We start from the raw sequence: 22,115 nt of genomic DNA, 5'->3' as shown, positions 1-22,115 counted from the left end.
ATGCATCTATATATGCTCACTGTCACAGTTCTATTGGAAAAGCGCCTCTATCTATTTCTGTACCCATATTTCCTGTTTCCTTTTGATTTGATACCTGTTGCCTATATAGCCTGACTTTGATGCTTGATGTTCATGTCTGTGTTTTGGTTTGATAATATTTCACTTATCGACTTTGGCGTTGACAGCGTATTTTGGATAGCAATAAAATAAAATTCGTCTTCTTACCAATTTTGTTCCAATACACATCATAAAAGTAATGATTTTTTTTTATTGCGAGGGGCAATCTAGATGGTGGAGTGTACAATAAGATTCAAGGTATAAAAATGAGCCAGATAGAGGGTCTACCTCCTTTTAATGCTAACGTCAATATTACCCAGGACCCATGCGGCAGTGAAGACTGCAAGCATAGCGCCGAAAATGCTCAATGGTTTTCTGAAGGCAGCGAGGAAAGGATAGTCGTATGTTACCTAATTGTCATGGTTAGTTTGGATACGCAAGCAAAGCCTATGATGGGGTGGGTGGGTGGACATACGATGATGAATCCATCCTTGGCCTCATCTCCAACCTTGGTAGTGGAGAGATTCAGGACAGTTCTACCCTTGGTATCTAAAAAGGTCTTGTAGTATGAAATTTCAGAGCGGATATGGTTGGGAATACCCAATCCGTCAAAAATCTCGTATTTGACATTCTCAGCTCCCTCGGGCAGAATGATTCTGATTTCCAAGTCCTGATACTGAACGCCCTCAGGGATCTTTGGCCCGTCAATGAAGGGCACTTTGAGAACGTAGGACTCGCCAGAGCCAGTTTTCTGTTTCCGCAAAACGCTGGAGAGTGGGTTGTTCCAGCCGATCTTGAAGCTGTACTTCCAATCGCCGAAGATGGGGTAACGTGGGCGTAAATCCAAGAGGCCGAGACGAGTCTCTGTAGCAGGTAGGAATCGGCTAGTCGAGACATTGCCGATGTCGTCAATGAAGTAAGGGTTGACAGACCCTGGAGCAAGGGGCACTCTGAGCAAGTTCAAAGCTACGCTCTGTGCGTTGTGGAACTGCTTCTTGGTCCATTCGACTCGGGAGAACTGTTTGGTCAGTTTGGCAGCGTCGTTTCTAAACCAGAATCGGTCTTCAGTGGCCATATTACCGCCCCAGTGGGATATCTCGATATCACGCTCGAGGCGAGTGCAGGTCACCACGGGTCGGGTGTACTCGTAGCGGACGGTGATGGGTGCACTGGTGCCTGGTTTGACTTCCATATCATACGGGCCATATGTAAAGGTGCTGCCTTCACGCTTAGGGTCCTCTTCGGACTTGAGAGTGGTAGGTCGAGTGTAGTCTGGAACATCTGTGCCACGGAACTTGACGGTCGTCTTCTGCTTGTTGGTGGTGTACGCGGACGGCACGAACTGCGGGAAGGTATAGGAGAGATATTGCTTGCCATCCTGTTCAATTGCAGCCAGAATAGGAGTAAGAGCGGATTGCAGATGGTATGACAGCGTCAGGGTCAGCTTTGCAGCCGGTTCGAGAGGTTGATGAAGGTGTATGATGAAGTATTGATGCGAGCTATAGCCAACTGTCAGGACCCTTTTCTTTTCGACCCTTTTCTCAATGGATAGCGGCTCACCTTGAAGGAACCTGCCGTGTCGACGTTACTGTGAACTTCTTCTTCTCTTCCGAGTCTTTCGGCCAGCCTTCGAGGCCGCCGACTTTGTTGATTGTGTCTGTTGGAAAGGCCACATAGTACTCTGACTGCGGCCGCTTGTCGACATTTTCAACCACAACGTTGATCGACTCCCGCACATAGCTCTTCTCCAAATTGATTATGCGCACTAGGTTGTTATTCCGGAAGACCTGCGGCGGCCTGAAGTTCTTCGGTAGGACCTGGATGGCGGGCTCTGTAGCTGTGGTGTTTGCGGCCGTCGCAGAGACGAGGCCGCACGAGAGCAGCAGCGCGGCGAGCAGCTTCATGGCGGCGACTGTGAGCGTCCAACGGCCACCTGAGGCCTGCCACTTATCAAGCGAATACTGTTGATGCTGGGTCGCTGTCGTTGTGTTGTCTCTTCTATAGTTGATATCGTCCAGTGAAGCTAACTTAGTAACTCTCCTAGTTAACTAGCTGGCTTCAAGTTGACACTAATTAACTGCGGCGCCGGGCAAACTCCGGTCGAAACACCAACAACCGAGCGGCCAGGGACGACAGCAGGGCGAAGATCAGTATAAAAGACCCGGCAATGCCGCAGGAAGCATCCGGACGAGAAGAAAAAGGTCTCTGATATGATCACTGGCTGGCCGTCTCGCTGCTCTACTCTGCCTCTGCCATGTCTACGCCCGTCTTGCGCGCCAGGAGTGCGCTCGCCCGCAGCTTTCTTAGAGCGCCGGCATGGAGGACTGCTCGTCAGTATAGCCGGCCGGCGCTGGCGGGGTTAAACAAGTTCCTGAAGGTGTCCGAGGAGGTCGAGGATGCGATTGCTACGGGGAAGCCTGTCGTTGCGCTGGAGACAACCATCTACACCCACGGTATGCCCCGGTTATGTGCTACAAGACGATGAGAGTATACTAACTGGTGGCGGTAGGATTCCCGTACCCTGATAATGTGGACCTTGCCATGCGTCTAGAGTCCATAGTGAGGTCGACAGGCGGCGTACCAGCTACCATCGGAGTTATCGACGGCGTTGCGCGCGTTGGAATGAACCAGACGGAGTTGACAGAGCTCGCGTCGACCTCGCAAAGGACAAAAGTGCACAAGGTATCCCGCCGGGACCTTGGATATATCTGTGGAGCTGTAAGGGTGGCCTTTCTACGCAGTGGTTATTTCCTGGCGTTGATGTTGACCATTCTCTTAGGGCATCCGGGGGAACCTGATGAACGGTGGAACCACGATTGCTGGAACTATGATTCTGGCTCATTTGGCGGGAATCAAGGTCTTTGCTACCGGAGGACTAGGTAGGCCATCTGCTTGACTATATACGTTGTTACAGAGCATTTCTAATACGAGTATAGGTGGTGTACACCGTGGAGGAGAAACTACCATGGATATCTCAGGTGAGATCCTCCAGATTCAGTATACAACGCCGATATACTGACATTGTACCAGCCGACCTCACTGAATTGGGACGTACACCAGTTGCTGTGGTTAGCTCTGGCTGTAAGAGCTTCCTAGACATCCAGCGAACTCTTGAGTATCTAGAGACCGAAGGTGTTGTTGTAGCTGCCTTCGCAGACGGACGCAAGGGAGATATTGATTTCCCAGCATTTTTCACTCGTGACAGTGGTATCAAAGCACCCAGAGTCATCGAGAATGCTCAAGATGCCGCTGCTATCATCTGTACGTCTTTGAATCCTATATCAAGTTTTCTCCATCTAACTTCTTTCTAGATGCTCAGTCACAGCTGCAGCTTAAGTCTGGAATGCTCTTCACCAATCCGGTGCCGGAAGAGCACTCGTTCCCCAAGCCAGAGATGGATGCTATCATCACTCGAGCTATTGAACTTGCCCATATTGAAGGCATCCAGGGGAGTGATAATACTCCTTACGTCTTGGCTAAGATTGAAGAGCTTAGTGGTGGACGTAGCGTGGCTACAAACAGAGCGCTTGTCGAATACAACGTAGAGGTCGGCACTAAAGTAGCTATCGAGCTTGCAAAGCTGGAATCAGAAAATGGCAAAGATGTGGATCGGTGAGCTGGCACTCCTTTAGTCTTTACTAGGGGCTACGAGGACTAGCAGGCTGATTGTTATGTTCGTTTTCTTATTAGATATAGCAGTGTAGCTGGCAATATACCAATAAATCAAGCTCATACCGAAGAGAGTCAAGATAGTCTCAGATCCTCTGTTGAATCTGCAGATACTCCTTCAACACTGGAGGTTGAACAAGAAGAGCCAGAACTGCTGGTAGCAGGCTCTCTTGCAGTTGACCTAGCCTGTGACTATACACCGCTATCAAATGGCACTTCAGATGGTTCACCCAAGCTACAGATCTCAAATCCTTCGGTTATAACCCAGACCCTAGGAGGTGTTGGACACAACGTAGCCCTTGCAGCAAGTTATATGGGGAGCTCCGTAATGTTCTGCAGCGTGGTTGCAGATGATATCAGCGGTCGAAGTGCCTTGGACACAATACAAGACACATACAACCCTTTCTTCCAGTCCGAGGGCATCCAGCTACTCCCGTCGACTCCCGACGCCAGAACAGCACAATACATAGCCGTCAACGATGCCAAAAAGGATTTAATGATCGCCATGGCAGATATGAGTATCCTCGAACTGCCCGAGAGCAAGCTGAACTTCCGGGCCTTCTGGGAACCATTGGTCAAGGATCAAGTGGTGCCGCCTTCATGGGCTGTTGTGGACGCAAACTGGGGATCTGAAGCTGCTACCGAATGGATACAGCTTTGCAGGCGCCAGGGTATCAAAATTGCGCTGGAGCCTGTGTCCGCACCAAAAGCCGCGAGGCTATTTTACCGACAGAATGATACCCCTAGTCATGTCCCGGTTATAAGGGCGACTGATATGGCTCCAGATAGCCATGTTATTGACCTCGCTGCTCCGAACCGGTATGAATTGGCAGCTATGCATGCTGCAGCGCGAGACACTGGCCACTTTGATAGCCCCGAGTGGTGGCGAATAATTGATGCCCTCCAGCTGCCCAGTAGCGGATCAAGGGCCCGTTTAATCTCACTTACAAACGCGGAGATTGTTAACGAGGGAATACCTCAGCAAACCATACAGCTTCTCCCATTGATACCATGCATACTGACCAAACTGGGTCCTCAGGGAGTGCTGTTGACTCAGAATCTATGGCCTGGGGACGAGCGACTGACCATGAAAGAATACGCTCCGTATATACTTGGTCGGGGACAGATAGACGATAGCCCTGTTGGAGGGGTTTATATGCGTTTATTCCCGCCAGAGGAAGCACTCTCGGATGGTGATATTGTCAGTGTCAACGGTGCAGGTGATACCCTTCTTGGTGTAGTTATGGCTGCTCTTGGAAGAGGCGGACGAGATCGCGATGTACGGGTAGAGGATGTGATCCCAATAGCGCAGAAAGCCAGTGTTATGACGATGAAGAGCAAGCATTCTGTGAGCCCTGAGATATCTCAACTCGCTCCGTTACTTGAGTCGTTGTAATTTTTCTCAATCGCTTGAAGATCCCGGAGTTTGTATTATAGATAATATGAAAAATATGTAATAATTTCGGCTCAATATGTCCAGGTAGCAGCTAGTGCCCTTTCAGCTACAAAAAAAATACATGCTATTAACAGATATAGTATGGCAACTCCCGTCCACTTACTCCTGTAAGATACTCCTCGCACTCTTACCATCGCTCACAGGTAACTGCCTAACACCGTGAAGACCATTAATACTATTTGTAACAGGATCGAACCTTGACGGTATATAGGTTCCATCCAGCAGCCCAACCTGGAGTAAAACACTTGCCTGATCCCAGTATACATTTTCATGACATATTTTTCCTCCCCGAAAGCTTACCACACTGACAACAGCTACTTCCACGGTCAGGTTCGTTGGTGGTATACCCGGGAGAATCCAGGGAATCTCTTGAGTGTGTTGGAAGGATAGATACATTTCGTCGACAAGATGGTCACTGCCTTTAGTCCGGGAGATAAGCCGAACCTGTAGTGAGGGTGGATTTCGGGGGATGAATTCTTCCTCAAAGAATCGACGAAGTTCATCATGGCCGATACCTAGAACAATGCACGTCATTTAAACTTGATTTCATTGAAGGTATAAAATATAAGGGGTATAAGTTGGGTATTCAGTTAAAGAGGAATTCTCAAGTATATGCTAACCTCCAGTACGAGTAGGGACGTAATTAATACGTGCCCCATCTGCATAAGAATCCAAAGTTCCTTCAAGGTCTTTGGACGCATACTTCATGAGAAGGTGTCTCTCCCATGTTGGTTCTAGGTCTGGGGTCATCTCGAATCCTTCTCTGAGACAGGATACAGTTCGTGACCAAGCTAGCCGTGCAGTAACTGGGTCATATTGTGGTAGATCGTGTTGGGCAAATCCCACCTCGGAGTTGGCGTAGACATAGCATCTCTCTTTGCCTAATTGTGCTTGCGGCCCAGCTAGATGTATCTTGAGCTTGAGGGATGAGATACTCCTGGATTCAAAGGCGGGTATATAAGTGGGATAGTATGCCACGACCGCACATAGTCTAGGCATTGGCTTCACACAAGCCTGCAGTACAAGAGATGCAGCTTCACCATACGCTGTGAAATATTGGAAATAGGACATACTCCATTAACATCCAGTAATCATCTCATATATGCACCGTAGAGTGTTCTGATGACCCACCGACTATAGCGTATCTGTTTCCGAACTCCATTGAGTCCTGCAAGCCCTGAAGCTGAGAATCGAACTTCTTGGGACTGTCGGTGTGTGGTAAAAATGCAGTATCAAAGCCTTCTTCTTTGAACTGATCGAATATCAAAGGATCGAACCCGACGCTGTCAGCAGCAATAACAATTTTCGGATTCGTTTCATCCCATGAAAAGCGAACTTCGCTATGATTTCCCGGCGGCTCGCTATATCGTGTCGAGTGCTTCTCCTGCAACGAATGGCGCCGTGGATGGAGAGCTTTCGCAGCGAGTGACTTCATGGTTGGCAGGTAGGATGTAGTGAGATTATTTGGTTGACGGGGGCTGAGAGGCTGGGGAAACAGATGCATCATGACTGCTTATGGGCTTTTGGATTCTGAGGGTCAGCTCAAGAATTTGGGGTAGACTCGTTCCATAACTAGTTGGAGGATATCAAGCTGAATCTTAGAGTTCGTATATCAACGTCATAGTTCCAGGGGCAAGGGTGTGGATATCCAAGGACAGTCAGTCAGCACAACCAGTCGACATATTGGCCAATTCTAGTGCCGAATCAACATCTAGAGACCAGGTGTTAAGCGAAACGGCCATATTTAGTATATTTGTCTGGATTTCGTCACATTCTGCTGCTCAGATAACAGTGGCAAGGGCCTACAAACCAGGAGACTGTCACCTCTTGAGGCGCTGAATGAATAGCTATTGTGTTTTAATAACGAGAATAGTGCCTCTATTACAAGAGACACATTCAGGAATTAGCTCGGGCATGCTTAACCTGCTCTCTCGATGTTATATATGGGCCGGTTGCACAGTATATGCAGATCTTCCGAGGTCACAGACATCTCAGCCACAATCAAATAGTCAGTGCTAGTTAAGTTGGTTAACTAGTTACCGATTGCTAGAGTGACTCGTGTACTCCATCATTGCATGAAAAGACATGATCCTACACCGGTAAGCAGTTAGTTAATAACCTGTATCAAAATGTGATGCACGAAACTGGCCATCCGCCACAGCCAGGAATAGGGCTTACCAGGCACCAGCCCAGGAACCAGCCAGCAGTAAACACTGCCAGTAACCAGTGCCTATCCAATCCGTAGCCGTAGCAGGGAACTCAGCAGTGAGCACCCCCTGAGAAACAGTGCATCAGTGTAAGCGCCGGCACCAACTGACAGCGGCTGTCCTGCAGAACCGGCCGTCCTCTCAGGCCGCTCCCCGGCCGCCCACCAGGCCCAACCTGAAGCCGCCAAGGTTTCACCAGGCGCCTTTGATGTCATCCCGGCCGCCTATGGAGGTTTTCTTTTTCCTATGGAGCCAGTATTTCGCTTGAACGCCGCAGGGTCTTTTTTTTTTTTTTTTTGCAGCGGGCAGGCCAATAACCGCTGGCATCTCCACCGACCATGCTTGCCACAGCGTGCCGTCGTACAGGCCGGTGGACACATCTCCATCATCGTCATGGCGGGCTCGAGGGATATGTATAAGAGGAGCCAGCTATCGTCCGGGTTGAGGTGCGGCGAGCCTTAACCTGCGGTCTCTGCGGTCTCGTTTTGGTGGTGATTTCCTTCTGCCCTGGATCCTTGGGCGTGTTTTATATTGTTTGTCCCTTCATCTCAGCCAGCGCAGACGAAGCACGACGAGGAGGACGAAAGAGACGTCTTCTTGCTGCTGGCCCGGTTCACAGTGACTGGAGGGTTCTTTGCTTGTCCTCTTCTCTGCTTCACTCTCATTTCTGCGTCCATTGAAATATCTTTATAGCTTCATCTCTTTCACCTAGACCCCAAAACCACCACCATGCGCAGCTAGCAACACCAGCAAACACGCCGATTCTCTCTTTACCAGCACTTCAAATTCGCTTCAGCAGCTTCATCCAGGCTTGTCTCCGCGAGAACCAGCAGGATGGCCGGCGTGGGAGACGCCATCGACCAGCAGAGCGGGACGGGGCAGCGCTCCAGCGGCATCTCGATCTCGACGTTTCTCGCCTCGCTCGCGACGGCCATCATCGTCTTCGCCGTCGAATTCGTGATCTTCCTCATCCTCAAGAGCAAGCTGACCAGAATCTAGTGAGTCTCTTCCTTGGTTTGCGTTTGTAGGCGTTGCTGGCTGGTGCTGGTGTGCTGGTTGCTAACGATGTTGACCTTCGCTATAGCCAACCGCGCACATATCTAGTCCCCGAGCGAGAGAGGACTGCCCCGTCGCCAGCTGGCCTGTTTCGATGGATTATTCCTGTATTCCGCACGTCGAACTCGGAGTTCATCAAGAAATGCGGCCTGGACGCCTACTTCTTCCTGCGTTATCTACGGATGCTGCTCAAGATCTTCATCCCGCTCTCGATCGTTATCCTTCCTATCCTTATCCCCATCAACAAGGTCGGCGGCAGAGACACAAGCCCCATAGACCCGCTGGACCATGGCTTTATGACTCGGTACAACGTTTCCGGGCTGGACCAGCTGGCATGGGGGAATGTCAGGCCCGAACACAGCCAGCGGTACTGGGCACACCTGATTCTCGCCGTCATCGTGGTCGTCTACGTCTGCGGCATCTTCTTCGACGAGTTCAGGGGCTATATACGCCTACGACAGTCTTATTTAACGTCTCCCCAGCACCGTCTGCGTGCGTCAGCCACTACGGTGCTGGTCACCTCTATCCCCAGCAGATGGTTATCAGTTGAAGCACTTGATTCTCTGTTCGACGTCTTCCCCGGAGGTGTCCGTAATATCTGGCTTAACCGGGACCTCGACCAGCTGAACGCGAAAATCAAGCTACGGAATCAGCTCGCCTTTACTCTCGAGTCTGCTCAGACTGAGCTGATCAAGAAATGCAAGCGAGCTCACTTGAAACAGATCAAGGCCGAGGCCAGGAAAGAAGGGAGGCAATCAAAGGAGACCAAGCAGCAAATCCAGGCTGAAAACGATCGCAGAACTGCTCAGCTCGTTGAAGGCGCTGGTGTCAGCTCTGGAGACCCTCACCAGACAGCCCACACTGTTCAGGATCTCCTCCACCCCAAACGTCACAAAGTGCAACAAGTCGGTGCTAAAGTAGGCCACACTGTCGTAGGTGGCTTGAAGAAGATTGGTGGAAGCGTCCATCGCCCAGGTGGCCACCACCCTGCAGATACCCAGGGTAACACGGAACCTGTCGCCGATGACGCGGATGTCAGACTCTCCAGCTCGTCTCAGCCCAATCCCAATCATCACCCCATGGGCATGGATGGGACCGTTTTTGACCGTCACGATGATGGTCGCCGGTTGACCTCGCCTAGTCCTGATGTCGGTGGCAGTCCAGCTCTTCCTGGTCCAGAACAAACCGGCAATGGCAAGAAAAAGGACGAATATGACGTCGACAAGGAGTATCCTGTGGCTTACAACGAAGAATACCAAGAGGACGACTATGGTGAGCCCGTCTGGAAGAAGTACATCCGTGAAAAGGATCGAGAGACCATGCGTCTGCCTATCTTTGGCTGGGACTGGATGCCCTCGCTCCCACTTCTAGGTAAGAAGGTCGACACCATATACCACTGTCGAAAGGAGCTTGCCCGATTGAATCTCGAAATCGAGATCGACCAACAGCATCCGGAGAAGTTTCCCCTAATGAATTCGGCCTTTGTGCAGTTCAACCACCAGGTTGCAGCTCATATGGCCTGCCAAAGTGTCAGCCATCATATCCCAAAACAAATGACTCCTCGCATGGTAGAAATCTCTCCCGATGACGTTATCTGGGACAATATGTCTATTAGATGGTGGGAGCGGTATATCAGAACCTTTGGTGTCATGGTAATTGTCGGAGCTATGGTTATCGGCTGGGCTTTCCCCGTTGCCTTCACTGGTCTCTTGTCACAGCTGTCGTACCTAGAGAACCATTTTTCATGGCTGCGATGGCTTGGAAAACTTCCACAGTGGTTGATATCTGCTATACAGGGAATTCTTCCTCCTCTTTTCCTCTCAATCCTGATGGCTCTCCTGCCTCTAGTTCTTCGATTCTTGTCACGGAATCAAGGAGTCCACACAGGCATGGCTATTGAACTCACTGTGCAAAACTACTATTTCGCCTTTCTCTTTGTCCAGATATTCCTTGTTGTCTCAATTTCTTCCGGCTTTTCAACCATAATCGACTCGCTGAAGAATGTCCTGAGTGTACCTGATCTCTTGGCGCAGAATATACCCAAGGCTAGCAACTATTTCTTCTCCTATATGGTCCTACAAGCCATGTCTGTGAGCGCTGGAGCGTTGGTTCAGATCTTTGCCTTGATCAGTTGGTTTATTCTTGCGCCTCTCCTCGATAATACTGCGAGGAAGAAGTGGGCGAGGGCAACCAATCTTAACCAAATGCAATGGGGCACTTTCTTCCCTGTTTACACCACTTTGGCGTCGATTGGTACGTTCTATTATCATTTAACACTTTGACTTGAAAAATCTGCTAACCTTCGACCAGGTTTGATTTACTGTATCATCTCGCCGTTGATCATGGTATTCAATGTGCTTACATTCAGTCTTTTCTGGGTTGTCTATCGGTACAACACTCTTTACGTTACCAAATTCCGTTTCGATACGGGCGGGTTGCTCTTCCCACGAGCTATAAATCAGCTCTTTACTGGTCTTTATGTCATGGAGATTTGCCTTATCGGAATGTTCTTCCTTGTCAGAGACGAGAAGAAAGAGGTTGCCTGTGAAGGCCAGGCTATCTGCATGATAATCGTCCTAATTCTTACTATTCTCTTCCAGTACTTCCTAAACGAAGCCTTCAATCCTTTATCACTCTACCTGCCCATCACCCTGGAGGATGAGGCCACCCAGCGTGACGAAGAGTTTGCTCGTGCCCAACGTCGCAGACGCGGAATTGAAGATGACGATGATGAGCTGGACAAGGATGGCCAGCGTGAGGATGGTGAAAAAGACGGCTCGATCGAACTCAGTGCTATGGGTAATAATCAACAGCAGGAGCCATCTTCTCCCTTCTTCCTCGGGTCCCGACTCAACCGCGTCAGCAGCTCACCAAAGGAGCAGAGGCGCAAATCTTGGGCGGACAGGTCATCGAACACCCGCTCACCGTTCTTCGGTGGACGCTCTGATCCTAGCATGCCAACTATCCGGGCTATACGCAAGAAACTTGCGATGGACACTGAATCACAAGCCCCAACAACGCATGCTATCGGCCAGTCCCTATTCTCGGGTATCCACGATGAACTTGAGGATCTAACACCCGAGGAGCGTGATCAGCTCGTACAGAGGGCATTCCAGCATGAGGCTCTTCGTATGAGACGCCCGGTCATCTGGATACCACGAGATGATATGGGCGTTAGTGACGATGAGATCTTCCGTACTCAGAGGCTCACAAAGCACATCTGGATTAGTAACGAGTACCAGGCGTTGGATGGCAAGTGTCGAGCCATATTTAGTCGAAGTCCTCCTGATTTCTCAGAGGTTGACCTCATTCAACTGTGATCTGCGATTAGCGAATGGGTGGTGTTTGTCTATCCTTTTTATTGCCTAGCATTTAAGCGTGTCCTTATATATTGCATACCCCTTTTCACCTAAGCTTCTTCCTAAAACTAGACCTCAGATTTCTATGTTTCTCTTTCCCGTCTCGGTTTCCCTTCTTCCTACACTATCCTTCTCTGCTAGCACAGAGCTCATAGTCACCATTCGTAATTGCTATAGAGACAATTAAAGAAAAATTTTTAAAAAAATCTTCCCACGCTTCCAGCCAGCTAACCGAGGTTCATACAAAATTCATAAATACTCAAACACGGTCTAAAACTTCCTAAGCCATTGCCTTGCCTCGTTGGCCTTTTCGTCAGATGCGTCAACGTCGTTCAGAAAGACAGCATATGCCTTTCGTTTCAAACTACGTCTGGCCACATCACAGTCGATCCGGATATCGTCAATCAAGGCTTCACGGCTAACGTAATCATACTCAGGTCGGATGTAGCCAAGAATAAGCAAGTTAAGAGCCGTTCCATAAAAATCAGGGAAATGATGAAATAGCGGACGTTGCCCGGATGTATCAGCAGCAATCGGAGACGACTCCATTGATAGATGAGGTAGGATGTGAATTTCCTGGGACTCAGTTAGCAATTAATAGTTAATCATGGCTGGAAGAAGTAACAGGATATGTATGCGTACCACTGAGCGGACAGTATTCTTGTAGAATGGGTTATAGCCGATGCTCAGTACGCAGGGAAAGATGTCAGTGCCAGTATGCACTGGCTCATCAGCGGCATCACTTTCAGTACGGGTATATTTGAACTGTGCCGGGTCCAGGGCCGCAACGCCGTAGTATACACCAAGCTGGAGGTCGGGATACTCTGACAGCGTCTCAGCGGGGATGTTTGCAGTAGGAATACCAAGCTACATGGCTAGTTAGCATTGTATCAAGAAGGCTGAGCTGTATGATCAAAATTCAGCGGGGTTTCGTTTGTATGGGATTAGCGGCCTCCTCCACGGGTATTTCCACAAAGCAAAGCTGATGATAGTGGCGCATATCAAAATGACAGACGGCAATACATAACAACAGCCAAAGCACCGGGCAGAAGCATAAGTGTGCAGGGCGTCTTCTCACCTCCTTGCTGCCTCTTCCGAAGCCCTTGATCACTGGCCCCGACATCCGGATGGGGAACGGGGACTCTGGCCCAGTATCGGGCCCGGCGAAGTCATCCCTTGGGCCGTCTGGTCGCATCCTGCTGCCTCGATCAGGGCACAAAGCGGCTATCCGAGCAGTGCTTAGTCTTCCGTACGGTCTCTCCCTTTTCCCCTCTTTCGTTTACCGATGTCTTCGTTTTCCTCTTGAACAGTTGTCGTTCTTCAGGCTTCAAGGTGCTTTTTATATCAAAATTCCCGTCATGTGATTCACATCCGGCCTGGACGGGACGGAGAGGACTTAGCTATCAAACAACTACGAAGAAGATGCAAAGAAGAGACGAAGACGAAGCAGAAACAGAATCTCAGTGATTTAAGCCGTCTATATGAGTAGCTGTGGCGACAAGGAGTGTTCTAAAAGATGTTCTTGATGAAGCCCCGGAGGCCGGATAGTCATTCGCCCTGCTTTGGCGGCTCCTCGCCCTCCTTATGCCCCTTGCCGACCATCGGCGGATACTCCTGGTCGTTGACCGTCTTCTTCGGCACGCAGGTACACCATTCGTCCTTGGGAACGCTGTCCAGGACGCTGGGGACGTGAAGACCGCATCCTCGCCACGTCTTCTGGGCTGTTCAAATCAGATAACCGTTAGCTAGTTGATGCCAGGCGCTGCCCCTCCCCCGCCGTCGTTCTCGTATTCTGGTGGCATTGCATGAAAGAGGAGTGAGAACGAACCGCAAACCTCACAGGTAGCTGGTCTACACATTGTCACTGCGGTGTGGCTTAGTATTATCGACGGGTTGCTGGCTGGCTTGCTAGGCTTTGATATAGCTCTGCTCTCTCAGTTAGCTGCGGTCTGAGATATGGTGCTAGTTCGGTAGTTAGTTACCTTTTTGCCGTAGAATTGATCGTGCTTCCTCTGGGCCGAGGGATCTGGGAAATATAAACTAAGGACGCGGCAGCTATAACTAATTACTTATATATCATTTGGTAGCCTCAATTCCAAGGTGATAGCTTCAAGCTAGTCGGCGACCTCGGGCTTCGTCGGTGTTGCGACTCCCTTGCGTAGCCGCAGGGGTGATGGGCTTGTTAAATACGGGCAACGAGGCAGGGAAGACATTTTTTTAAGAGATAGATTGGTTGGTTTTCTATGTATCTCCGTGGCGCTGGATGATCCCCAGCAAGGACCCTAAAAGCTTGGTTTGTTGGTTGGTTCGCCGTACGTTATTCCTAAGTCCAGGGTGAATCCCTCTGGCCGTGTCCCCGGCATCGATGCTGGGGATGGACGGGAAGGAAACACGGAGGAGAATAACGCATCCCCCCTCCAAGGGAAAGGCGGAAATATAGAGAGGATAAGTCATAAGAGAACAAAAGAGGAAAAAAAAAAGATGAAAAAAGAGGGACGGTTGGTCCGCTCTGTAAATGCCCAAAAGTGTGTGACGCCGTGTTTCCCCCAAGCTGTATGTTATACCCTCGTTCCGTTACACTCCATTTTCCTTCCTAACCGCCGTCATAATAATTGCAGCTGAATGAACGTGAGGTGAACGTAAAACAAGACAACAAATAAAACCGTTCCGAACTAGGTAGCTCGGATGAACCTTCATATGCATGGCAAAAACTAGTTGATGTCAGTCATGGCTCGAGATCTCAGCGGTTCTAAAAACAGACAACTTACATTCATCACAATAAGCATGGGGATGTCAAAGACATCCCGTTTAACAGTCCAGCAATAGCTGCATTCAACTTTTCCGTCACGAAAGCCAAGTTGGTTCATGCCAGCTTCACCAGCAATCTCACCTTTGCCCCACCGGCGTTGTCCTCGCCCGTTCGTAGTGGCTCCGTTGGTATGGCTGCCGTTGAGCTCGTTTGTCTCGTTACTGGTGGCTTCACCGTTCAGCCCAGCGTCAGCCTCGCCGTTGCTGCCGGCGAGAATATCACTCTCAGCCTTAGTTTTGTACTTGAGCAGCTTGCACGTCGTCATCACACTGCCACGAGAGTCACCGAAGGCAAGCTTGGCAAAGTCTTCGTAGAATTCAATCACACTGTCGTCGTCCAGCAGTTCGGCAAGAAAGACAGGTTGTGTGCGCGGCGTAGCTGTTGCACTGGAATTGTATACCTCGGAGCTGTAAGGCCTTGGTGTATAACTTCCTCGTGATGTCGAGCCTGTCATCAGACCAGAAGAGCCACCAGTGTTAACATTGTGGTTTGGCTCCTTGCCCAACAACACTTCTTTCTTCCAGCCAGTGAGGATGCTGAACTCTTTACCCACTGCAGCAATCTCGCCGGTTCGTCGACAGACTATCGTCGGAGTGCCACACGCGTTGATGAAGTCTTCGTACTCCCAGAGTGTGCGTTGGAAACATTTCTCCATGAATATCAGATCATCCCGATTTAGAGTTTTGGTAGTCGCAATAAATGACGGTCGAATGGATGCCAACGCTTTGGCAATACGCAATGTCTTCTGTGGAGAGAAACGGCGCTGGATGAATGCCGTTAAAGAATGGAATCCGCTAGTGTAGGAGTACGGGTCCTTGACACTGTCGTAAATAGACGACGCATTCTTATGTCTGCGCCTGCTGCCGAGGTTCAAATTTTGTTGCTTAAGTTGGGGCGTTGATACAACTGGCTGCTGCCTCTGCTGAGACACAGGTACGTTTTGCCTAGAGTTGAATGCCCCGGAATTTGTTGTGTCTTCAAATGTTGCTGAGCTGGTCGTCATCATCGGACTCTCGTTGGAAGCAGGGCTAGCAAAATTGGCCGGGGCGCTTTCAATGGCGAATGCATGCGGTTTGTCCGACATATTTCCCGCCACCAAGTTTGCATTTGAACCATACATACTCCTCCTATTGACAGGCGCAGTTTGTGTCCAGTCATTCATGCCAGATTCGCTAAACAAATAGGGAGCCTGGTTGCTAGGGCTCTCAGAAAAGCTGGATCCAGTGAGGCCGAATGTCCCGGAGCCATTTTGTCCAATTGAACCACGCTGGGCTCCGCTATCGCTAGGTGGTGTGTCACCTACCCCGGTCGCCATATGTCCCAGCATTCCGAATTCCAAAGCACCATAATGGTTCCCGAAATTCATGCTTGCGAGGTCAAAATTGAATAGCGCAGGATCGCTAGGATCAAAAAAGGTAGAATTAAACTGGCCCGGGGCAGGATTTGCGGCTGATGGTGTCTCACTTGTGGATTGCGGGAGGGACGGAGAAAGGCCCTGGGTTGATAATCCTTGACTTATTTGATACGTGGGCGAAACGGGTGACTGGGAGGCGTAATTATCAGGGCCTACTGTACTGTCCTGCAGTTCAGTCTTATTTTGGGGAAAGCCATTATAATCTGGTGACTGCTGGGTATTGTAAAAATTGGGAGAGGTTATCTGCTGAGGAGCGCCGGGCGAAGTATTGGATGCATTAACATTGTTCTGTGCCGTATTTCTCTGGTTATAGAGGGTTGCTCCCACTCCAGCCATCAATGCCTCATTTGGCGCATCATGAAGGTATTTGGCCTTCTTTCGTACTCCATCGTGGCAGGCATCTTGGAATCCGCGCTTGATACAACGCTGACATGGGCGCTCATCACCTAAATACAGTCAAAGAAAAAAAAAGAGAGGTTGGTTAGTTCTAGATATTTATGACAGCATAACGGTGCCTACATACCACAAGTAAGATGGCCCCTCTGGCAGGCGTAACAAGCTCGCTTGGCCTTTTTCCTCTTAGGCCTTGAAGGGTCCTTCGCCGCCTTTGCAGCCGAAGCTTTTTTCTCGGTCGCTATAGTATCGGTCATCTCCTCATTGCTCTGGATATATTGAGATGAAGCTTGCGCATTCTCACCATTGACGGTCATGTTGTCGGATTCCTGGCCAGTAGTTTGGTGCGGGGACATGGTATCTGAGCACTCCCGGGAGCTAGTCGTCATAATAAAAGCCTGCCGCTATAGCTATTTATATAATGTGGAGGCCCTAATTGGGGACGTAACGGCACGGCGCCTCCTCCCCCAAAGGAACAGGCACCAAAACGAAGGACGAGCGTGGATGAAACGCCGCCAACTCCGGAATCCAAGAAAACGTGTCTGTACGTCGGCGTGGTATTGCGTGTGAGTGGCCGGGGGGTATTATCAGAACAAACGGTGTGTGTGAGAGCGTGTGTGAGGGGACTCAGAAGCTGTGGTGGCGCTGTCAGGGAGGGAAGAAGGCTTTACTGTCCAACGAGCAGAGTCTGTGTGCTGAATATTTTTCTTTTTCGGGACGATCGATGCCCACGTTCAGTGGTCCAGGTCTTGTCAACTTTCCCCGTCCAAGTGTGATAGTCTACCGGGCGCGAGAAAGATGATTATTCCTCTTCAATTGTGAGTTTCAGGATGTGGGATCGCAGTACCACAACGACGGCCCTGGATTCAACTGGTCCAGGCGAAGCTTGGCTGGTTCGCTAATGCACGAGTAAAGGGTCAAGCTGAGGTTTCACAGCAGGGAAAAAAATAACGACGCCCTTTTTGGGAGGTATGAAGGTCGAGGAAGGGGCTGCTATGGATCACGCGGCCGTGGCGAGTATAGCTCGAGTTGGAGGTCGTGCGACGAACGCGAATGCAGCAAGCTGATTGAAGATATTTCAATCCAAACAGAGATCAGAGCTCAAAGTCCAATGACATGCTCGTGCCGGCTGGCGACAATTGAAGTCGTTGAACCAAGCTTGCAAAGCTGACACAGCGCACAGACCGCAGTATTGTAAAGTCGAACAATGCAAGTCAAGAGTCAGAAGGGGGTTTGTTGTTCGACTGGCGGAGTACACAGCAAGACTCGGCGCGGGGGTGTCGTTCGACCGAAGAGGGTACCTTTCTCATCCGCGTCGTATTTTCACGTATGCAAGGACGAGGCTGGCGGCTGAATCCTGTAAGTACAAGAGCGCGAGTGTCGGCCAGATCTGGGGTGTTGATGGGAGAATAACCGAAAGCTGGGGTTCTCAGCGATGTCTGAAGAGCGAGAGCCGGGCTGCAGCGTATAATGACCTTGGCATGGATACATCGAAACGAACGAGATAATATGGGACGTCAGCGAAGAATATATCGGCGTCTATTGTCGTGGTGGTGGTCGTTGATCGTTGATATTGGCGATGACAGGGCGAAAGTCGTGGAGAGAAGGAAGAGCCAAGAAGTTTCTTCCCAGTGGGGAAAAAACGTCGAATATGGTAGCAAACGGCAGTTGATAGGTTTTGCCTGTGACAACAACTATCACCAAGGTAAGGCGGATGATGACTGCCTGCAATAATGGGGGTCTCCCTAGAATCGGTTCGACTCTCGAGCCTATAAGAGCGTAGACCCAGTCAGCGTCAATTCGGCTTGAATCCTCTCTGCCCTTTACTTTTTCTCTCCCTTCTCTTCAGTCTTCCGAGGGCACTCCTTTTCGGGCTGGCTTCTTCTTTGGTCTTTGTGGAGGAATCCCCACCAATGTCCCCAGTGCTAATCGTCTCTAGCTAGCGACTTACGGCTAAAAGGCCGATGGGTTCCCCTCACGCGACTTCGTCTTCCTTCGTTTCTGAACGAGAGGAAGCCAGCACTCATATCCGTTGTGGTTGCAGGGCGTAGGACTCGACTTTTGCGCCAAGATGGAACGGCCGGCTTCGCTAAGTGAGAAAAGAAACGTACATCAGTCCTTTCTTTTTCCCAGTCTTTTTTTTAGGCTGCTCGCGCGAGGCAGGGGTTTTCCTGGTAAAGTGTATTGCTCTGCAGACGTCCCCGTCCAGAGGTTTGTATATCGACCAGCTAGCAAGGTCTTCTCAGATTTTCCTCGCCGTAATTTCACAGCACTGCAACCGTCCTCGGTTATGGACAAAAGTAAGTCTGAAGATGCAGATGTATCCCCCCCTTAAAATGTTTAACTCTATATGACTGCGGTGAAGCAGTGGTTGCATCATTGTGAAATGGGTCCGGGTTGGCCACCACAAATATACCTATAACTAGGCGCGATCCATTAAGGCGACCCAGACAGGAACACGTATTTGCTAGACATTCAAGGGCTTTTGTTAGCATCGGCTATCCAATTGCCTAGGCTCAACAGCTTTCAATGGCCGAAAATGCCAACTGCACCGTCGCGCGAATTGGGAACATGTCTGATCACAGTAGTTCGTATTGATGCATCTGTTGGTTTTTGACCGGCTTCGTCAACAGGGTGCAAGTCGCGGTTCAACCATGCGGTCCGATCGACACAGCAATCTTTCCAGAGTAGTTATTTTCTCCCCCATGCAGCCTGCGGAACCTAGAATCCGCCCCCAGCGAGCGTATGCCACGCACCAACGGGGACTGCTCCAGAGTTAGCATCGAGAATCTCAGGCAAGAAGGTGAGAAAAGGGGAAAAATGCCTGGTTCACCCTGTTACATCACGGAAGTAAATCGGCGACCTGCCTATACCGGACGACGCTTTGACGAACCGAGCGTACAAGTTCCAATGCAGAGCCGATCCGCGGTAGAGATCGAACTGAGAGGTCACAACCAGCCAGCAACGGTACTGTGGCTGTCGTCAAAGGAGGGTTTGCTGCTATTCTTCAGAGTGTCAAAACGCCGCAGCGGACAAGAGGACCGGCTATGCGTCCATGGTCGCACACACCTTGCTCCCCCGGGTAACATGAACTCGTTCCCATGGGTCTTGTGCCGTCCCGGGATACAGACTCCTGGAGCGCTTTTGTTCCACAGATCGAGGCTTGTTCGTGTTTCTTGTGGAGATTCAAAGAATCGGAAAAAAAAAAAAAAATTGTCGATGGAAGTTGTTGAAGATGAAGCCTGACGTTGGAATTGCCCAAAGCGGCAACTCAGCACTTCACTTGCACAATCTGCCAATATTATATACCAAAATGCCACCATCAAAAATACCAAACACCTCACTAGCAATAGCCAGTGTCCATGGAGGCCTCTCAGTTCATACTAACTATTTATTTGGTTATGTTTTACGCCGTCTCTGTGACACAATCCCGCTAAAGAAGATGTTTGGGTAAGTATTGCCTATTGGCTGTGTGCTTTGGGGGCATTGACACTGATTTATCTCCTAGACATTGAAACCTGCGTCTTCACCAAATTCCCCTGCGTCTCTAGCCGTAGCTACCCAGTCCTCGCTGCTGTGTATTCCAGGATTCGAGGATTGAAATCGCGCATGCATATGTCGGTTGATATCCCCGGCCAAAGCGAGAAGCCAAAAGACCTGCTCGGTCCACCTGGGGTACAGGAGATGCATCTACAAAGCATCGTCATATCCCAGTTTGCTGGAGAGACCTTGCTGCTGCTTCATCCCACAATCGTTCTGGGAGGAGGCTGCCAAAGACCCTCACCTGCAGGGACTAGTGAAAGCAACATCAATTATATATCATCTGGCACTAAGAACGAGGGGGGTTCCATTTTCTTATGCGATCGTCACTGCTGTTCTGCAGGTAGCCTTGCTGAAAATTATCAAAATGTATTCGTTCTGACGAATAAAAGTGAAAGAAGGGTATCATCAGAGGGAGGGTAGCTGAAATCAGTAAAGAGACCCCCCCAGCAAGTTATTGCTTTTCCTTTATCAAGCAATTGTTGTTCTACCCTTCGCAAGGCCCATATGAGATGTTGGTAAGGTTCTACCAAAGACGAAAAAGTATCAATAGAGGGCTCATGTGTGTCTATGGGTCATCCCGGGCTACCGCTTCATAGGTATCCCGGTTCCAGGTGCCTGCGTTGCGTCATGCTTTGAAATAGGCCGAAAGCTGAGATTCGGCACATCTTCGGGAATTAGCGGCGGCTGACACGGGCTACCAGGTGAAAGATCTAGAATTTTTGACGCTGTAGTCCAGCATCGTTCACTCTGGCTGGCTAGAAGCCCATCTTGGTAAATGGTTTTCGTGAAAGGGCTGATATTTCCTGGATCCTCAAACTTGAGACTGAATCGCTGATTGGTGGATGCATCCTCAAGCCTTTCTTTCGGAGGCTGATAGATGTAGGTATTTCAAGGCTGATGCACTAATGCGATCGATAAGGGTGTGCACTGCCCGGAGATTTAGCTGCTGGTTTTAGATTCACCGCTGATGTCGGAGTTGACCCAATTCAAGCTGCACTACTATGTCAGCCGACTAGGCCCCGTACAACGTCGCTTCACACTTTGGGTCTTTTAATTCACACCCATGGATCAGACTTACCGCTTCAAAATAAAATAACCAACGACAGCCATCACATAGTAATATGTAAGTTTCATCCGTTATGGCTTCTGAGGGTTTCACAAATTTTGACAATTTTTAAGGAAACCCAGCCTTTTGATTCTACACCACCCCTTCTGCACCATTTAGTCCAATAACGGGATATTTCGGTACCGGCAAGGCAACATGCTACTTTCCAGCAATAAAATTTCAAGTTTACCGTTAGCGTACCGTACACTTTGACCAGTTAACTGACATGTAGGGTCCAATTTTCTAGTCAAGTAATGAGCATGAGAGCGGAAACATTCAGAGGAATATCATTCCTAATGCCTATGAATTCCCATAATTTAATTATACACAGACAATTTGCCCGCAAACTCCGTCATAGACATCAGCATGATATGGATGATCTTATTGCCCCATTTTTCCCGGCGGGTGTGCGGTTTATTCGTACAAAGGCATGGAGCTAACCTAGCGGAAACTGTTCGGAAGAGTATCGTCAGCAGAAATGAAACTGATATACGGAGATGTTTACCATACTTCTCCAGGAGTTCACTAAAGTAAGACTTCTTTCCAGGTTTTCTCTCCATAAAGCTATAATCTTCGTTATTCCGGTTTTCCGGAACAGGATGTCCCTGGTCATATCCATACTCCCTTTCTCCAGCTTTCTTCTGGTCGGCGAGGCTCGTGAACGGTTCGAATTGGGATTTTTCGCTGTGCCCATGATGCATCCTACTGGATATTGTCTCGGTGATTGGCTTTGGCTCAGAGTCTGTCCCTTCAGGCCTCGAGACGACCCCTTCTTGACTTCGAATTCCCGAGTCTCCGGGCTTGGTTGGGCCTGACATGATGAAGGTTTTTATGCTGATTGCAACACGATATACCCAAGACCAAATACAGTATTGACTGATATCATACAATGATTATTTTACCCTGAGTGTGGTTCAAATGTGTATAACCTTTATATATGCCTTGGTCTCAACTAAAATACCCTATGATGTCATTGCAAGTACCTACTAACGTCATATCAGATTGGCCATTGGTTGAAAGAACAAGTATCTTAGCAAGGAAACAACA

At 49.5% G+C, this 22,115-nt stretch overlaps 8 protein-coding genes across 8 annotated transcripts; 3 read left to right on the top strand and 5 right to left on the bottom strand.

Annotated features, from left to right (window-relative positions):
• Positions 1-341: 341 nt before the first annotated feature.
• TRV_01447 (uncharacterized protein) lies at positions 342-1,961 on the bottom strand (the record flags this gene model as incomplete). Its single annotated transcript, XM_003024335.1, has 3 exons — positions 342-467; positions 533-1,556; positions 1,618-1,961. 3 exons carry the CDS (start codon positions 1,959-1,961, stop codon positions 342-344), a joined length of 1,494 nt encoding a protein of 497 aa, XP_003024381.1.
• Positions 1,962-2,854: 893 nt separating this feature from the next.
• On the top strand, positions 2,855-5,122 carry TRV_01446 (uncharacterized protein; the record flags this gene model as incomplete). The annotated part of the gene is made up of 4 exons (XM_003024334.1): positions 2,855-2,936; positions 3,118-3,318; positions 3,369-3,669; positions 3,754-5,122. The coding sequence occupies 4 exons, from the start codon at positions 2,855-2,857 to the stop codon at positions 5,120-5,122; spliced, it is 1,953 nt and encodes a 650-aa protein (XP_003024380.1).
• A 159-nt stretch (positions 5,123-5,281) lies between these two features.
• TRV_01445 (uncharacterized protein) lies at positions 5,282-6,686 on the bottom strand (the record flags this gene model as incomplete). The annotated part of the gene is made up of 3 exons (XM_003024333.1): positions 5,282-5,697; positions 5,803-6,228; positions 6,314-6,686. The coding sequence occupies 3 exons, from the start codon at positions 6,684-6,686 to the stop codon at positions 5,282-5,284; spliced, it is 1,215 nt and encodes a 404-aa protein (XP_003024379.1).
• A 1,537-nt stretch (positions 6,687-8,223) lies between these two features.
• On the top strand, positions 8,224-11,765 carry TRV_01444 (uncharacterized protein; the record flags this gene model as incomplete). The annotated part of the gene is made up of 3 exons (XM_003024332.1): positions 8,224-8,387; positions 8,474-10,698; positions 10,756-11,765. 3 exons carry the CDS (start codon positions 8,224-8,226, stop codon positions 11,763-11,765), a joined length of 3,399 nt encoding a protein of 1,132 aa, XP_003024378.1.
• Positions 11,766-12,074: 309 nt separating this feature from the next.
• On the bottom strand, positions 12,075-12,999 carry TRV_01443 (uncharacterized protein; the record flags this gene model as incomplete). The annotated part of the gene is made up of 3 exons (XM_003024331.1): positions 12,075-12,380; positions 12,447-12,671; positions 12,847-12,999. The coding sequence occupies 3 exons, from the start codon at positions 12,997-12,999 to the stop codon at positions 12,075-12,077; spliced, it is 684 nt and encodes a 227-aa protein (XP_003024377.1).
• Positions 13,000-14,515: 1,516 nt separating this feature from the next.
• TRV_01442 (uncharacterized protein) lies at positions 14,516-16,776 on the bottom strand (the record flags this gene model as incomplete). Its single annotated transcript, XM_003024330.1, has 2 exons — positions 14,516-16,473; positions 16,551-16,776. The coding sequence occupies 2 exons, from the start codon at positions 16,774-16,776 to the stop codon at positions 14,516-14,518; spliced, it is 2,184 nt and encodes a 727-aa protein (XP_003024376.1).
• A 2,879-nt stretch (positions 16,777-19,655) lies between these two features.
• TRV_01441 (uncharacterized protein) lies at positions 19,656-20,383 on the top strand (the record flags this gene model as incomplete). Its single annotated transcript, XM_003024329.1, has 2 exons — positions 19,656-19,870; positions 19,972-20,383. The coding sequence occupies 2 exons, from the start codon at positions 19,656-19,658 to the stop codon at positions 20,381-20,383; spliced, it is 627 nt and encodes a 208-aa protein (XP_003024375.1).
• Positions 20,384-21,385: 1,002 nt separating this feature from the next.
• Positions 21,386-21,886, bottom strand: TRV_01440 (uncharacterized protein; the record flags this gene model as incomplete). Its single annotated transcript, XM_003024328.1, has 1 exon — positions 21,386-21,886. The coding sequence occupies one exon, from the start codon at positions 21,884-21,886 to the stop codon at positions 21,386-21,388; it is 501 nt and encodes a 166-aa protein (XP_003024374.1).
• Positions 21,887-22,115: the final 229 nt, after the last annotated feature.

This window comes from Trichophyton verrucosum (genome assembly GCF_000151505.1).
Source record: "Trichophyton verrucosum HKI 0517 chromosome Unknown contig00117_1.f1.exp, whole genome shotgun sequence".
NCBI lineage: Eukaryota > Fungi > Ascomycota > Eurotiomycetes > Onygenales > Arthrodermataceae > Trichophyton > Trichophyton verrucosum.
Note: the sequence above shows the minus strand (reverse complement) of the source record. Positions and strands in the feature narration are given on the sequence as shown.